This window comes from Coregonus clupeaformis, chromosome 24, assembly GCF_020615455.1.
Source record: "Coregonus clupeaformis isolate EN_2021a chromosome 24, ASM2061545v1, whole genome shotgun sequence".
Taxonomy (NCBI): Eukaryota; Metazoa; Chordata; class Actinopteri; order Salmoniformes; family Salmonidae; genus Coregonus; species Coregonus clupeaformis.
Window position 1 is genome coordinate 40055383 of NC_059215.1, and position 18235 is coordinate 40073617.

The 18235-nt window shown below is 40.1% G+C and overlaps 2 protein-coding genes across 2 annotated transcripts; both read right to left on the reverse strand.

Moving 5' to 3' along the window:
- Nucleotides 1–3261: 3261 nt before the first annotated feature.
- Nucleotides 3262–10949, reverse strand: LOC121537451 (zinc finger protein 90). The gene is made up of 2 exons (XM_041845080.2): nucleotides 10701–10949; nucleotides 3262–5086 (listed from the first exon to the last, which is right to left on the reverse strand). The coding sequence occupies exons 1-2, from the start codon at nucleotides 10864–10866 to the stop codon at nucleotides 4071–4073; spliced, it is 1182 nt and encodes a 393-aa protein (XP_041701014.2). The 5' UTR covers nucleotides 10867–10949; the 3' UTR covers nucleotides 3262–4070.
- A 1843-nt stretch (nucleotides 10950–12792) lies between these two features.
- LOC121538136 (zinc finger protein OZF-like) lies at nucleotides 12793–17864 on the reverse strand. Its single transcript, XM_045206918.1, has 2 exons — nucleotides 17855–17864; nucleotides 12793–14759 (listed from the first exon to the last, which is right to left on the reverse strand). The coding sequence occupies exons 1-2, from the start codon at nucleotides 17862–17864 to the stop codon at nucleotides 13594–13596; spliced, it is 1176 nt and encodes a 391-aa protein (XP_045062853.1). The 3' UTR covers nucleotides 12793–13593.
- Nucleotides 17865–18235: the final 371 nt, after the last annotated feature.

An 18235-nucleotide genomic window follows, 5' to 3' on the forward strand; every position in this document is an offset into this window, starting at 1 on the left:
CTCCTTCCCTCAGTAAGAGCATTGAAGATGGGTCGTGGCTGGGTCTTCCAGCATGACAACGACCCAAAACACACAGCCAGGGCAACTAAGGAGTGGCTCCGTAAGAAGCATCTCAAGGTCCTGGAGTGGCCTAGCCAGTCTCCAGACCTGAACCCAATAGAAAATCTTTGGAGGGAGCTGAAAGTCCGTATTGCCCAGCGATAGCCCCGAAACCTGAAGGATCTGGAGAAGGTCTGTATGGAGGAGTGGGCCAAAATCCCTGCTGCAGTGTGTGCAAACCTGGTCAAGACCTACAGGTAACATATGATCTCTGTAATTGCAAATAAAGGTTTCTGTTCCAAATATTAAGTTCTGCTTTTCTGATGTATCAAATACTTATGTCATGCAATAAAATGCAAAGTAATTACTTAAAAATCATACAATGTGATTTTTTGACCTATGATAAAAATTACAGACCTCTACATGTTTTGAAAGTAGGAAAACCTGCAAAATCGGCAGTGTATCAAATACTTGTTCTCCCCACTGTATATGGTGGAAACATATTTGCCCATTTATGCTCATACACTGAAAATATAAACGCAACATGTCAAATGTTGGTCCCATGTATCATGAGCTGAAATAAAAGATCCCAGAAATGTTCCGGTATGCATAAAAAGCTTATTTCTCAAAAATGTGTTTACATCCCTGTTAGTGAGCATTTCTCCCACCAATATCCAGAAACTTCGCACAGCCATTGAAGAGGAGTGGGACAAAATTCCACAGGCCACAATCAACAGCCTGATCAACTCCATGCGACTGAAATGTGTCATGCTGCATGAGGCAAATGGTGGTCACACCAGATACTGACTGGTTTTCTGATCCACGCCCCTACTTTTGTTTTTTAAAGGTATCTGTGACCAACAGATGCATATCTGTATTCCCAGTCATGTGAAATCCATAGATTAGGGCCTAATAAATGTATTTCAATTGACTGATTTCCTTATATGAACTGTAACTCAGTAAAATCTTTGAAATTGTTGCATGTTGCGTTTATATTTTGGTTCAGTATATATGTATCCACACATAAGTACATACACTGAGTGTACAAAACATTAGGAACACCTTCCTAATAATGAGTTGCACCCACTTTTGCAATTAGAACAGCCTCAATTCGTCAGGGCATGGACTCTACAAGGTGTCGAAAGCGTTCCACAGGGATGCTGGCCCATGTTGACTCCAATGCTTCCCACAGTTGTGCAAAGTTGGCTGGATGTCCTTTGGGTGCTGGACCATTTTTGATACACACAGAAAACTGTTGAGCGTAAAAAGCGCAGCAGCATTGCAGTTCTTGACACACTTAAGTGTAGATAACAGAACATAGCTTTCACCTGGATTCACCTGGTCAGTCATGGCATGGAAAGAGCAGATGTTCCTAATGTTTTGTATTTGTTTGTATGTATGTGTTGGGCTTTATGGATTGTTTCTTTGTATGTGTTGGGCTTTAGCTGAGATTATTCTTTACAGAGTCAAGTATATTTGTCCAGGCCTCAATTGTTCCTTGACTAGCACCATTCATTCTCGCTGTCGATAGTTCTGTTATAACTTCTAATAGGAACTGTATCCACTGGTAGCTTAGTGGTTAAGAGCGTTGTGCCAGTAACCGAAAGGTCGATGGTTCTAATCCCTGAGCTGACTAGGTGAAAAATCTGTCGATGTGCCCTTGAGCAAGGCACTTAACCCTAATTGCTCCTGTAATGAATTGTATCGCAATAGTCAGAAGGGGGAGTCATGGGAAGCATTGACCTACAGAAATTCAACCGTGGCAATATATTCATTTTGACAATAGATATTCTGTCGGTTATAGCAACTGGGATAGTAAAATAGCAAAGGCGAAATCAGATCGCCTTGACTGCTGCTTCTAGTGATATTGCCTGTTATAACTATAGCTGAGGGATTGACATATCGCATTTTAATCATATTAATGAAATTGGAGCCAATTACCATATGTTCCAAGACCAGAGATACTGTATGCCCATTCTAGTCTATCAAAAGCTTTTTCTGCATCGAGAGATGATACAGCCCAAGGCACTGTTGTTTCTAATGAAGCGTTTAAGATATGTAATAGTTTAAAAAAATTAACAAACCCGCTTTGGTCCGTGTGGAACAATTTGGGTAATTAAATCTGGAGACGGGACGACAACGTTTAGGAAAATAATGTATCTGTGTTTATCAAAGATAGGGGGTGATAGTGAGAATACTGGGTGGCATCTTTACCTTTTTTTTTTTATAAAAGCGAAATTAGTGCAATTTTCACATCTCTCTCAAATGAACCTTTGTGAATGGCCTTGTTAATCATTTTGAGCAATAGTGGACCTAATTGATTCCAACATTTTAAATAGACCTCAGGAGGAATACCGTCCCATTCAGGTGATTTGCCTTTATTCATGCTACCCCATTGTCCTTTTGAGTTCTTGAGAGAGATTTGGGCTCCCAGCAAGGTGGCTTCTTCTGTTGAGAGAAGAGGAGTTCTTAATTATTTTAGAAAGGACTTAATCCGGCTTGGTGTGGATTTACAATCAGAGGAGTACAGTTCTTTATAGAAGCAGGAGAATCTTTGATTGATTAATTTGGGTTCTGATAGTAATTCCCCTGTTTCAGACTCAATAGTTGCTATATCAGCTAATGATCATTGCTGCATAGCTTGTTGGCCAGTAAACGACTAGGACGATTACCATGGAATGGTTGAGTCTAACTCGCTGTCTTATCAATAAATTAAGTTATGCCTTGACTTTAGAAAGACTAATAGCTACCTGGTCTGAAAAGAGTGTTTGTTGAGAACGCTCTAATGCAGTTAACAACAAAAACGTCAAATGCTTTATTACAACATCATCTCCCCTGGCAATATATAAAGTTGACACTACCATGTAAGAGGATGATGCGCTTCTTTTGAGCCTACAACTAAGAAAATCTGCGCAAAATTATAGACGGAGATCCTCCCGCAGCTTAGAGGGCTTACAGTATTATAATGTAGATGTTATTGAATTAGGACAGGAAAAACACTGTTGTGCACATAAAACAGACTGTGCACTCACGAGGAGTCGACCGTATATCATTGGTTCCCAAAATATATAATTTCAAACAATATCATGAATGACTAGCATTAGGTGAAAATGGATAAAATATACTCTTGGACAGATGGAAGGTCGTATTTTCTGGATAAAGTGGATAAGTATACATTTTTGACAAATCAATAACATCAGTCAGACCATTTTCTCATCACCCTGAGATTTGATTTGATTTTTTATGTCCAGATCTTCCTGTTTCTAATAACGTGAAAACATCAACAGAACAGCGATCTGTAAGATTCCCATAATACACGCACTACGGTTTGTTCATTTCTTAATACTTTCAATCCAATCAAACTTTATGTACATAGAACATTTTACAAAAGTAAATCCATAATGTACTGTATCTATTTCTCTAAAACCCAGAGCATGAATTATTCACAATTGCTTTTCATTCCTATCTTCTGACAGAACATCTTCTTTCAGTTTCCATCCTGTTTTCTTTATTTGTGTATGTTTTGTTTACATACTTCAGCAGGTTTACCTTCTGAGATAATTTTTTACCATAGACTGCACAGCTATGTGATTTCTCTCCTGTGTGAGTCAGTATATGCTTGGTTAGGTCCCCCTTCTTATTGAAGCTTTTCCTGCAGTCACAACAGCTAAATGGTTTCTCTCCTGTGTGAGTCCGTAAATGTTTGGTTAGGTTAGGGCTCTTTTCAATCTATATCGCTGAAGCATTACAAATTGCGCGATATAAATGTTAAGGTCATTTCTGACTGAGCCAACATATGCAGCATTTACTGTGAATGCAGTCTCAGCTAACGCAGCAACATTGCCTTTAAATGTAAAATCACACTAACGCTGAACATCCGCGATACGGATTGAATAGAGCCTTTAGTCTTCTGAGTTAAACTTTTCCGGCAGTCATCACAGATCTATGAGTTCTACCCTGTGTGAGTCCATATGAATTCTCAGCTTCTCCTTATGATTGAAGCTTTTCCCGCAGTCAGCACAGATAAATGATTACTCTTGTGTGTGAGTCCGCATATGTGCAGTTAGGTGCTCCTTGCGAATGAAGCCTTTACCGCAGTCATCACAGCTAAATGGTTTCTCTCCTGTGTGAGTCAGTATATGTCTCCTTAGATCCCTCCTCTGCCCGAAGCTTTTACAGCAAAAATGACAGCTAAATGGTCTCTCTCCTGTGTGAGTCAGTATATGTCTTCTTAGGCCCCCCTTCTGATTGAAGCTCTTCCCACAGTCACCGCAGCTAAATGGTTTCTCTCCTGTGTGAATACTCATGTGCCTAGACAGATGTCCTTTGTGTTTGAAGGTCTTGCCACAAAAGGGGCAGGTGCTGGGTTTCCCACCGTGACAGAGTCTGGCATGGGCCTTCAGTTTACAAGTGGAGTTGTACTGTTTTTTGCAGAAGTGGCATTCACTGAGTCTCTTCTTGTCGAGATTCACATGCCTCTGCAGGTCCGTTTTCAGAGGAAACGTTTTGCCACAGTCACGGCAGCGGTGAGCTTTTATCGATGTGGTGCTGGGTTTGGAACAGTGTTCCCCCATTGGTAGGTTCGGATCCAATGGTGGGCTGGGATCCAATGGTTGACTGCTGTCAAGTCCTACTGGGTCGCTGCTTATGGCTGAGCTGTGGCTGGAAGCATTGTTTTGATTATCTGGAGGGTCACAGGGAATTTCAAAACCCTTTAGGTGGGTCACAGTGCCAAAAGCTTTAGGATCCATTCGTTTAGAGTCACTCTCTCTGTTCTCCAGAGTCTGGGTTTGGGGAAGAGTTAAGGACCAAAGTGGGTCCTCCTGATCACATTCACTTTTCACACAAGGAGGAGTGAATATGAACTCTATGATATCAGCCTCCAGCTGCTCTTCCTTCTGACTGGTCCTGACTTCCTCCTGTTCCTCTTTCATCTGTGTGGGCTCGGGGTCCTCCTGCCCCAGACTGGGCCTCCACTCCCTCTCACAGTACTGCTGCTCAGAGGGAACCTCCTCTTCAGAGACAGCAAGAGAGAGCTGCAGAGAGTCTGGAGGGAAGGAGAGGAGGAGAAGTGGTTATCTACAGGTGCCTATCATAAGTATTCACTGCCCTTGGATTTCTTCACATTGTAAAATGGATTTAATACCTTTTTGTTTTTGTCAACAATCCACACAAAATATTATTTAAATGTCAAAGTGGAAGAACATAAACATATATAACACTAATATATCTTTATTAGATCAATATTCACCCACCTGAGCCAATACATGTTAGAAACACCATTGGCAGCGATTACAGCTGTGAGTCTTTTGGGGTAAGTCTCTAAGAGCTTTACACACCTGGATTGTGCAACATTTGCCCATTATTTGACAAGCCTACAGGCCACAGTAACGGAATTATTACGGAGACTTCAAAGTTTAACAAACCATACAACTTAAATATCTGCTCTGAATTAAGATTCAAAGATGCCTCATGGTGAAATCCATGAGTGGTTTCCTTCCTCTCTGGCAAGGATGCCTGCATTTTTGTAGTGACTGTGTGTATTGATACACCATCCAAAGACACATTTTATAAGCCTAAAAATAACTCTGATAATTTAAGCATATGTACTTTGGATGGTGCCCATATTGATCGTGTCCCTGCTTACCAATATCTGGGCATCTGGATAGACGAAAACCTGTCTTTTAAATAGCATATTGATGAGTTAGTTAAGAAGCTGATAATAAAAGTGGGCTTCTTCTATAGAAATAGGTCCTGCCTCTCGCTAAATAGTAGGAAGCAGATTATTCAGTCGGCGTTCCTACCGGCCCTAGACTATGGCGACATCATCTATATGAATGCAGTTGCCGCTTCATTAAAGCCATTAGATGCCATTTATCATAGCACACTGCACTTTATTACGGGCAACAGTCTTAGTACGCCTCACTGCATTCTCTACCAGAAAGTTGGTTGGCCCTCTTTGATGTCACGTTGATTGATATATTGCTATGTTTTCATTTATAAAGCCCTTTTACAAAAACTCCCACTGCACCTAACATCATTACTAACCTTAAGACATATGAGTTACCACACCCGGTATCAGGGATTGCTAACTCTGGAAATTCCTTTGGTCTACTGAGTTGGGTAAATCAGCTTTTAGTTTCATTGCACCTTATTTGTGGAACAATCTTCAAAATGTTCTTAAATTGTATGTTTTGGTGCCTCTAAGGCAATTCAGAAAGCTGATTGAGGACCTCATTACTGATTAATGTGTTTTTTTTATAACCGTGTTTCTTTCTGCTTGAATTTTGTATATACCTTGATGTCTGTATTTCTGTAATTCAGGGCTCATCTGTAAAAGAGACATTGGTCTCAGTATGACTCCCTAATAAAATAAAGGTTAAATAAATGTAAAATTATTAATAGCTTCATCATGCTCAAAGGAATACTCAGTGTCCACCTTTTTACCCATATACTAATCGGTGCCCTTCTTTGCGAGGTATGGAAAAGCTCCCTGGTCTTTGAGATTGAATCTTTGCTTCAAATCCACTACTTGACTGAGGGACCTTACAGATAATTATATGTGTGGGGTACAGAGATGGGGTAGTCATTTAAAAATCATCTTAACATCTATTAACGGTAGTTATCTTAGTGGTTAAGAGCGTTGTGCCAGTAACCGAAAGGTCGTTGGTTCTAATCCCCGAGCCAACTAGGTGAAAAATCTGTCGATGTGCCCTTGAGCAAGGCACTTAACCCTAATTGCTCCTGTAAGTTGCTCTGGATAAGAGCGTCTGCTAGATGATGTAAATGTAATTATTGCACACAGAGTGAGTCCATGCTACTGTGATTTGGTAAGCTTATTTTTATTTATTTTTTACTTTTGAACTTAGGCTATTTCGGCTTGCCATAAAAAAGTGTGTGAATACTTATATTATATAACTAATACACATTTTAATTGTATTTCTTAATTTGTAAACATTTATAGAATTATTTTCACTTCTGTAGATCAGTGACAAAAAAATCCCAATTAAATCCATTTCAAATCCAATTTGTAACGTAACAAAATGTGAAAAAATCCAAGGGGGGTGGGTTGCATACTTATAATATGCAGACTGTATACATTGACATGCCATATCAAAACGCTTTTTGTGACACAAACAACTATATTCCTATTTTAAATATACACATATGAATGGTTTTTTGCTTCAGTTGTTCATTTCATCTTGTAGGCTACACATTCACAGCTAACAGCTGAATTGGTGTATAGACGGGTTGGTTATTTAGCAACAAAACCGATGTCTGCGCAACTATGGGGCAAAACCGACAGGGTTGGCTTAGATTGTTGACACCATGTAACTATTTTGTCTCCAATGTTTATTGAAAACATAAATACATTTGTACAATGAGCACTTGTCGTCTCTCAAATACATCATTACAGATGTTGGTTAGCTAGCTAGCAAATTTTAGACATTATTTTAGACTTGACATATCAGCTTCTTGTCATTGGGCGGATTAGATTATGCTGAGCCACAGGGCACCAGTCTATGGCCCCGGTGACGTGAACCGGCAAAAGCAGTGAGGGAGGAGCGCCCTTCTCAAATGAACAGTAATCTGCGCCACTTGGTCATGTTGTTAACAAAACAGCATGGTGCATCGTCCATGGAAAAATATATTTTCCATCAAATATATGTTTGCATTTTCAAACTACTGTAGTTTTCATTGGGAAGGCAGATTAAGCGTTTTTATCAAAAACAATCACTTTTGCATGTGAATCACTTCTACTTGTGCCTAATTACGTCACTTTTGTTTTGAGCCGACTTCACCGTGGGCTTTGAACGGGGCACCTGGCTCATGCCCGGGAGGCAGACCGGTTCCAAAACAAATGCAATAGAATAAACTTTCACCCTGTGCAAAACACGCCTACCATGGCACCCAGGCAAGATTAATCGAATCCCCTCACTGTTGCTAGCTATCTGGCCATCCAGAATCACAACAACACACGGGCTGTCTTCGAGAGCATCAAAACAGTGATGTATCAAGGGTAAATTGTGACTGACTGACTTAATCTACAAATAATAATGTGTCGTTATTTATCAGGGGTCTCCAACCTTTTCTAGCATGATAACTACTTTTTTTAAATGATGTCGCAAGCTACAATGTTTTTTCTAGCTTTCAAATAGGCAAATTTCTTCTCTTCTCATTTTTACATTTACATTTTAGTCATTTAGCAGACGCTCTTATCCAGAGCGACTTACAGTTAGTGAATACATATTTTTTTTATACTGCCCCCCCGTGGGAATCGAACCCGCAACCCTGGCGTTGCAAACGCCATGCTCTACCAACTGAGGTACATCCCTGACGGCCATTCCCTCCCCTACCCTGGACGACGCTGGGCCAATTGTGCGCCGCCAGGTCGCGGCCGGCTGTGACAGAGCCTGGATTCGAACCAGGATCTCTAGTGGCACAGTTAGCACTGCGATGCAGTGCCTTAGACCACTGCGCCACTCAGGAAACTCCTCTCCCCTGCAACTCTTCCCCGGGTCCTTATTGTACAAGAGAAAGTAGTGCACTCTTTTCTATCAATAGACCTGCTAAAATAATGGTTAATATACAATTCTCAGGGGGCCCTATAAAATCCTAGTTTCTTTCACCCAAATTCGGTTTTATATTTTCCCAAATTCGGTTTTCTTAGTTGTATTATTCCTGGTTTTTGATGTTTTTGTTTTTCACTCTCAAAATTACAATTGTTCATAAAGAAACAACAAAACTGGATGTTGACGGTTAAATCACATCAGAAGAAGAAAAAAAAAATTGGTTTGGAAGAACAAATTGATTTTTGAGTGTAAATCCCCTTTAATTGTGCATCTGGCCCTTTAATTGTGCATCTAGCGAGAGAGGACCGTGCAGGTCTAGCTATGGTTCTGTACTGCTACTGCTCATGTCATGGCAAAGTTTACAAATAACTAATAATAATAATAATAATAATAATAATAATAATAATAATATGCCATTTAGCAGACGCTTTTATCCAAAGCGACTTACAGTCATGCGTGCATAAATTTTTTTGTGTATGGGTGTACAAATACAAATGATATACAGGTAAGCCTACTTTGCAGTTAACATTTAATTGAGAAGGTTTTGGGGAATGTATTTCTGTCAACCCACAAGACGCTTATATCAACTGGCTACACACGGAGTGATAGACAAACGTGCACCACAGACAGACAGGGGCAATATTTCTAGAAATGAATTGGCAGATAGTGTTAGGTTTGGCTTTCTAAGCCAATAGTGGCTAACCAGAGGTGGGAAAATGTTCAACGTTGTGTTGATTAGATAGTAGCTGGGAGCTTGCGGTGTCAGATACTTGTGAGATTTGTTTATGAATGTTTGCGATGGAACACATGAAAAATTGCATATTTAAGTGATAATGCCCGAGAAGCCGGTGTATGGAGGATATATTGTCATGGGTCTTGGCAAACCGTGCCAATATATCCCCCAAACACCGGCTTCTCAGGCATTCTCACTTTTATATAATGGTTTACCAACATATTCAAATAACGATTTACATACACACATATATATATATATATAGTCCCGACACAAATCTAGGGTTGCTACATAAGCCGGCTGGTAACGATTGACATATTTTTTTTTTTTTATATAGTCCCGACACAAATCTAGGGTTGCTACACAAGCCTGCTGGTCGTTCGTTCTATCGGTTGCCAGAGACGCGACCCAGTCATTCAGTCTTTTTGTTCTGCATCTATGGACGCGACCAGTCATTCGTTCAAAATGTTCCAATGCCATACTGGCTGGCAACGTTTTTATTCCTTGCTTGCTAGCTAGCCAACTAGGGCTAACTTACAGTCAAACAGTGCAGCCAGAATAACAACAGTAGATGCATTTGCATTTGTTTAAGCTGTTTTCTAGTGACATTTATTTCGACACATCCATAACAATGAGCTAATGAGGCGCGATTTCGTCTGGCATAGAAAATGTGCTCTCTCATCAGGACACTGTTGTTCAGAGGAGCTAGCCAACAATCACTTCAAACTGAAGCTGGAAAGACAGCAAACTAGCTGCACTTCATTTCGTTTTACCTGTTTTCTATTGATAGTTCTTTGTATATCCATAAAAATGATACTGATTCATGATTTCGACTGGCTGAGAAAAGCTGACTGCCTGTCTGTCTCATCCGATACCTTCATTGCTATGGGACAGCTGGAGATCGAATTTGAATATTGAAACAATGTTGCAAATGTCAGAGAGACAGACAGCAAGGTTTATACACATATCTGCTGTTGAAAACAAAATGTTAGTTTAAAAGAAATGTGAGATGATGTCTAGATGCTTTTATAGTGGAGATCAAGTTTATAAATTGCCTGGCTGGGCTGATGAGACAGTGGATTGCGCAGTCAAATGGACCAGAGTAAATAGGCATTTTAACGTCATAGATTTAGCTGGTGGTAACTTGTGGAATAGACACCAGCTGGAATACGGTTTTAACCAATCAGCATTCAGGATCAGACCCACCCGTTGTATAAAGAAAAACAAATGGAGAGAACATGAATTAGCTAAAAACAATGTCTTGATTAAAAAAAAAAATTGTGATCTCTATTTGCCTAACCAGTGTCCGAATTTAGTACAACTATAGGTAACTATCAGTATATCTACATACGAACCTGTTTTGCATTGTTTTATCTCCGGTGTAATCCGCAGAAGTCTATGTAGCCGATGATTCTCCTCCTGATACTCCACTACCGTTTTCTCAACGGCCCCGAAAATCTCCGCAGCAGCCGCAGCTAATCGCTCATTTAAAAATACACGCAACAAATCTAGTTTAGACATTTTCAGTCGAATGAGAGTTGGGTAGCCTATTCAGTTGAGTCAGTTGGTCTTTCTTTACTCCTAAAAAAGTATGCAAAATCTAAACTGGCAAGAATAACTAAGTACTTCCGGGTCACACTTTTTTGAAATCCTTCAAAAATAAAAGTCCCATCCTGCACACTTTGTAAATGAATAATTATGGCGAAAATATGCACAATTGTCGATATATTTCATACTAGTTATCATACAAATAATAATTACAAGTATTTCTAAAAGATCATTTTCTGTAAAAAATGTTTTACGCCTAAATGGTCAACAATGTTCTGTTAAGTACCATATAAATAATAATTAATTATTATTTCATATAGTTGCGCCCCTGGGTTTAGAAACTCTGTGATAGAGTCGTCTCCCATCCTACTTCCATGTTCTAGTCAAATAAATTTTTTAAGGCGTGGTTGAGTCTTTCAACGAATGGAGAACATCACTTCACCTAGTTTTAACATTCTGTCATAAAGACCACATGTTCAACTTCATAAAAAAAAACATGATTTCCTATATCAAGGGGTTAAATAAAAAAGACTATAGTGCCAATAAAGTGCAATTGAAGTAACAGAGTTTTCTGTAACAAGGTTGAGATTGTAATCTTAAATCAGCCATAAATCCCTTGTGACAGGGGGAATGGAAAATGTGTAGTGTGCAACAGGGAGGGGCAATTGAATGCAAGCTTCACACAGGGTTGAATGTTATGCTTGACATGGTCAGTTTTCAAGCACAAAACACCAAACAATTGCCACAAAGAGCAGCTTACCTGCTGTTACACTATTATTTAACCAAATTTAAATGTAATATAATTTCACCATATTAAAATGAGAATTCAGTTAATGTAAGAGGGTTGACCTCTAATCTTCAAAAATGACTGTCAAAACAAGAACATAACTAGGGCTTTACAATGATGGTGAAAACTGGGAGAAATTTTGGGTTAAAGCAGGTTAAACTCTTCCTAGAAATTGGAAAAACATAACAAAATGCAAATTATTGACACTATAACAACTGATTTATACAATTATCCATGAGGTCTATATTTAAGGGGACTTAATTTAATATAACATGCTTTTAAAATGCAATATTGGTGCACTATTTCTACTTAAAATATCAAAGGGATGCAAAATGTACTCTATTTGTGGAACGCAAATTGTACTCTATTCGTGGAACGACCCGGTTATCATAAGTATAAGATGCTCTGGGAGAATAAATTCTTCATCATGAGTCGACTGTATATCATTACTCTGTACAAGATTAAACAATATCATGAATGAGCAGCATTAGGTCAAAATGGATGAGCAATAGTCTTGAACAAATGGAAGGTGCTCCTTTCTGGAAAGTATATATTTAATGTATCAATAACAGCAGTCTGGCCTAGGGTTGTAAAACGACCAGTAATTTACCAGTGTTACCAGAATTGTTGGTAATTAACAGGTAATCTATGGCAATCTATGGTAATTTATACTTTAATAACTTTTACTTTGAATAACTTAAAAAATAATAATCATATAAAGTATTACTTTTTTTATATCTGTGTCCATATCGTCCATGAGTTTCTAGTAGAGAGACCATATGTTTCAACAATGGCATTATTTTCAATTACCTCTGCAACTTTTCCAACTATTGACTTTTTTCACAACTGCCACCAGTTTCGCGCTAAAACATTTAAAACAAAGACATAGTAAAATAAATACAAGTAAAAAGATAAAATATATTTCATGCTGAAAGCTCCATATTAAACACCAATGGTTTTCACTAAATGTATGTGTTACATTTAGGATAATTTTTACAGATTTGTCATTCTAGTTTTAATTTTAAAATCTTATTTTATTATTCTATATATTTTACATGTGATGAAAATTCCATGTAGATAATATGCAGAATCTACCGCACATCCAAAATAGATTAGTGCTGGAAGCAAAATGCAAAACTGGAAAAACAGGGAAAAGTCTCCACACACTTCTAGTCATCATTCAAGTTAAATCAAACTTTATTGACATACGTATTACAAAAGTACATCCATTATAGATCTATTTATCTGAAACCCATAGCATTAATGATCCAGAGTTTCTTTACTTATCCTAAGAGTGTTGTCCACATCCTTTGTCTTAATTTATTTTTTCTTTCCGTTTTCATCCTGTTTTCTTTCTTTGTAGACGTGCTTCAGCAGATAAGCCGTATGAGTGAATATTTTACCACAGACTGAGCAGCCATGTTGTTTCCTTCCTTTGTCAGTTTATGAGTGGTTAGACTCCCCTTGACACTAAAGCTTTTCCTGCAGTCACCACATCAAAATTGTTTATTTCTTGGTTGAGTCAGTATGAGCCTCTCTAGGTCCCCTTTCTGACTGAAGCTTTTCTCACAGTCACCACAGCTAAATGGTTTCTGTCCTGTGTGAGTCCGTTTGTGCACAGTTAGGTTCCTCTTGACGCTGAAGCTTTTCCTACAGTCACTACAGCTCAATTATTTCTCCCCTGTGTGAGTACGTATGCATGGTTAGGGTTTTCTTGTGATTGAAGCTCTTCCAACAGTCACCACAGCTAAACGATTTCCCCCCTGTGTGAGTCAGTTTGTGCATGGTTAGGTTCCCTTGACAGTGAAGCTTTTCCACAGTCACCACAGCTAAATGGTTTTGCTCCTGTGTGAGTCAGTTTATGCTTCATTAGGTTCCCCTTGAGACTGAAGCTTTTCCCACAGTCACTACAGCTAAATGCTTTCTCCCCTGTGTGAGTACGTATGCATGGTTAGGGTTTTCTTGCGATTGAAGCTCTTCCCACAGTCACCACAGCTAAATGGTTTTTCCCCTGTGTGAGTCAGTTTGTGCATGGTTAGGTTCCCCTTGACAGTGAAGCTTTTCCCACAGTCACCACAGCTAAATGGTTTTGCTCCTGTGTGAGTCAGTTTATGCTTCATTAGGTTCCCCTTGAGACTGAAGCTTTTCCCACAGTCACCACAGCTAAATGGTTTCTCTCCTGTGTGAGTACGTATATGCATGGTTAGGTTCTCCTTTCGATTGAAGCTCTTCCCACAGTCACCACAGCTAAATGGTTTTGCTCCTGTGTGAGTCAGTTTATGCTTCATTAGGTTCCCCTTGAGACGGAAACTTTTCCCACAGTCACCACAGCTAAAATATTTATCTCCTGTGTGAATCCTCATGTGCCTGGACAGATCTCCTTTGTATTTCAATGTCTTGCCACAAACTGGGCAGGTGCAAGGTTTATGGGCCTTCAGTTTACTGGTTTTGCAGAAGCAGCATTCGCTGGGCCTCTCCTTGTTTAGAGTCACATGCCTCAGCAGGTCAGCTTTTGGAGCAAACGTTTCACCACAGTCATGGCAGCGTTGAGTTTTTCTAGACGTGGTGCTGGGTTTGGAAGAAAGTTTCTCCAGTGTTAGGTGGGGATCCAATGGTGGGCTCGAATCCAATGGTGGGTTGGGATCCAATTGTGGGTTGCTGTCAAGTCCTACTGGGTCCCTGCTTATGGCTGAGCTGTGGCTGGAGGCATTGTTATCATTATCTGGAGGGTCACAGGGAATGGCAAGACTCTTTAGCTGAGTCACAGTGCCAAAAGGTTTGAGATCCACTACTTTAGAGTCACTCTCTCTGTTCTCCACAGTCTGGATTTGGGGAAGAGGCAAGGACCAAAGTGGGTCCTCCTGATCACATTCACTTTTCACACAGGAAGGAGTGAATTTGAACTCTATGCTATCAGCCTCCAGCCCTTGAAGCTGCTCTTGCTCCTGACTGGTCCTGACTTCCTCCTGTTCCTCTTTAATCTGTGTGAGCTCGGGGTCCTCCTGCCCCAGACTGGGGCTCCACTCCTGCTCACAGTGCTGTTGCTCAGGGGGAACCTCCTCTCCAGAGACAGCGAGAGAGAGCTGCAGGGAGTCTGGAAGGAAGGAGAGGAGGAGCAGAGGTTAGCTATACAGGAGTTAAGGTAGGCCTCCGCACTACAGCAAACAAAGGAAAGTAGGAGGGGTGCCCGACAACAATTACAAATATCCAACAAAATGTCTTACCAAGAAAAACGTCCAAAAGGACTAATTCGAGATTTGAGGCAGAAAGGAGTTGGAGCACTAAACAAAAAAAGGAGATTAATGTATTATTTGCTCACTTTAATCCATTGTTCAGGATAAATTCAGGGGACTGACACTTCGATGTCAAGCTGATGTCTTCCCCAGAGTGACCTGACCATTGCACTTAGCTCCTATGTATAGCCTAGTGACCTACTGAGACACAACAATGTAAAAATAGAAATAACATGATTCAAGGTAAATGGCAAATAATAGCGAAGTAGAAGAAGAATCTGGTGTCTCTTGGATCAATAGGCCATGTCAATATTTGGGTGTCTGTGAAAATGGCGGCACATAAATCCAAAACATACATTATGGAAACGAGGACAATGAAAAATCATTGTTTAGCCCCTTAGGATCTAAGGAGTACTGCCAGAATGCCTATTTTTGTTTTGGATGTGTTCTATGGCTACAAAGTGCAGAGAGGAAGGTGAGCCATGGTTGGCTTCTATGCAGTGGCGTGCAATAGCATAGTCCATGTTAATATTACAAATAGCAGCCTTATGTTCTGCAATGCAGAGTTTCAATGCTCATTTAGTTTGACTAATATAAGCAGACCCGCAAATGCATTTGAGTATGTATATGACATTAGTGGTGCTACAATTGATGAAGCTTTGGATTTTGTATTCTTTACCTTTTCTCTTGTGGTAAAAAACGTTTATATTGGCAGTGGCGTGTATTCATGGATGCGAAGGGAAGCCAGGCTTCCCCAAAAAATGTACCAAGAAAAAAATTACTAATTTTATCTTTTGTCTCTCTGTGTTGTCATAATTTTCCTTCAATTCGCAAGAGGCTGAATGTATCTCACCGGAGAAAGCATCCGAGCGAGCGAAACAGCGCCCCTCTGTCTCTGTATGTGTAGGCCATCTATCTGATGTGATCTGGTCATAAAGAGTATGACATTGTTGCTGCCCGTAGCATTGAATGCAAGGGAAGCCAGACTGTCAAGGTAAACAATCTGACATCTCACTCTCTGACCCTCAGTACTGGTGCACCACAGGGCTGCGTGCTGTCCCCCCTGCTCTTCCCCCTCTTCACGAACCAGTTTACATCTCAGGAGACCTCAGTTAAGGTCTTTAAATATGCTGATGACACTACCATAGTCGGCCTCATCACAGACAACAATGAAACACAGTATCACCGTGAAGTGGCTCGGGCGGTGATGTGGTGTAAGGACAACGACCTTACGCTCGCCTCAAAAACCACAGAGATAGCAATAGACTTCAAGAGAAGAAAGAACCTCAAGGCCCCCGTCATAATGACTGACCAACCAATAACATTGACATATTATTTCAAATTCCTTGGCACTTACATCAGCGACATCAACTCCAACCACATCATCAAGAAGGCCCAGCAGAGACTGTACTTTCTAAGACAACTGAAAAAGTCCAGGGTTAAACAACAGTTGCTGGTTCAGTTTTACACAGCTATCATACAGAGCATTCTCACATCATAAATTACAGTTTGGTATGGGAACACGGACAGTCACACTAGGAAGAGGGTGGACTTTATGGATTGTTGATATTACATTTATGAATTGTGTTGATGCTATTCTAGCTACTTTGTACTAATTGTGAATGTAAACCATGTATACGTTAAATGAATGTGGGTGAATGTTTGTATGAGGTGAGGCTGGGGTATATACAGTATGTATAATCGTCACGTCAGAGCTAACCTGCTGTACCGTAAACACATACCACCAACCTTGGTTGCGTTGCAATAAATCTATCTTGTATCTTGAAGCCAGCTAGCATTCGGCCTCCATTGATACAAAAAAAAAGTATCAAATAATAGCCAATCAGCGTTGAGCTAAACTGAGTGAGCTCAACTGTGAATGGTCCTGGCGCACCAAAAAAAAGTGTAAAGGGAAGCCAGTTTGGATTTGGCGTCTCTCCTATCACAGAGAAATACATCATCAAGAGAAACAACTTGAATTGTTGCGTCTCAATGTGTTGTTGTACTCCGGTGGTTAGCTAGCTAGCTAAAATGGGTCCTTTCCTAAATTAGCCATGGATGGAGATAGGGATTTGGACTTAATTCTCCGTACTGGCCAATGATTATAACTGCGATTCTGACCCAACCTTAAAATACATTGTGCCCCTAGACTGAGGATGGAAGTTCAATATGTAGCTAGATGTGATTTTACCCACACACTGCAACTGTATATTGATCGTATTGTCACAATATACACAGTGGCCACATTTGTAATTGCCATTGGACGGGCCTGGGAGCCAAGTATTAAGCGCCTTCGGTAGCTTGAATATTGTGCAGCGAAAGCAAATGCGATGGGGCAATGTTGTGAACTCGAAGATTTGGATCGCTTTCGCCGTGAGGATTATCCAGTATTTCAATACAATGGATTTGACGTGACCGGCACATGGACTGTACATAAACGTGGGGGCGATTTGTACTGGTTTCTATTAGTGCCACTGAGTAGGCTTTGACATTCAGTCTCTCTAGAAAGGGTATAGGCCTGTTCAATGACACTCATCATACCTGCACTGCAGGAACCTAGTGCGCATATCATTAGCTTTGCGCTCAAACTCTATGTCAGTACTACAGTTTGACCCACCGGTATGTTCCGCTTAAAGTGGTTATTGTCTGTGCGTAAAAGTGTATTTCTACTCTGCGGCTTGTGGAATATAGACTTAAACTTGTTTTATTTTGTAAATTGTAATATCCAATAACTAAAAAAAAGTATTGACTTCTCTATGCTGTGAATTTGAGATTGGGGTCAACTCAGATGAGTTGATATAAGAAATGAACTCAGAGGAGAGCGTAAGTACCGTTCCATACCAGTAGGACGTCGTCTATGTATCTTTTCCAAAGGGCGACATTCTGGAAATAGGCCTATGGGGCTTTTTCAGTGAGAGACAGAATTTAGGATGTAAGATACCCTCCGTCATGCAGGATGTTAGTGTAGAGAGATTGAATGTCAAGTGTAGCCTAGATGCTTTCGGTGTCTAATCTATAATTATTATCTTAAGGACATCCCTTGTATCTTCTAAAAAGGCTGTCTGAAGTGTTGTTTACCAACAAATCCGACGTGTGCACAACTATGGGGAAAACAGACGGTGTTGGCTTAGATTGTTGACAACATGTAAACTACAATTCCCCACATGGCAGCTTCTTGTCATTGCTAGCTATCTGGCCATCCAAAAGCACAACACACAGCCCAACCTGGTCTCAGAGCATTCCGTATTATTCTGTATGTAAATCCGAGATCAAATCAAATCAAATCACTTTTTATTTGCCACATGCACCAAATACAACAGGT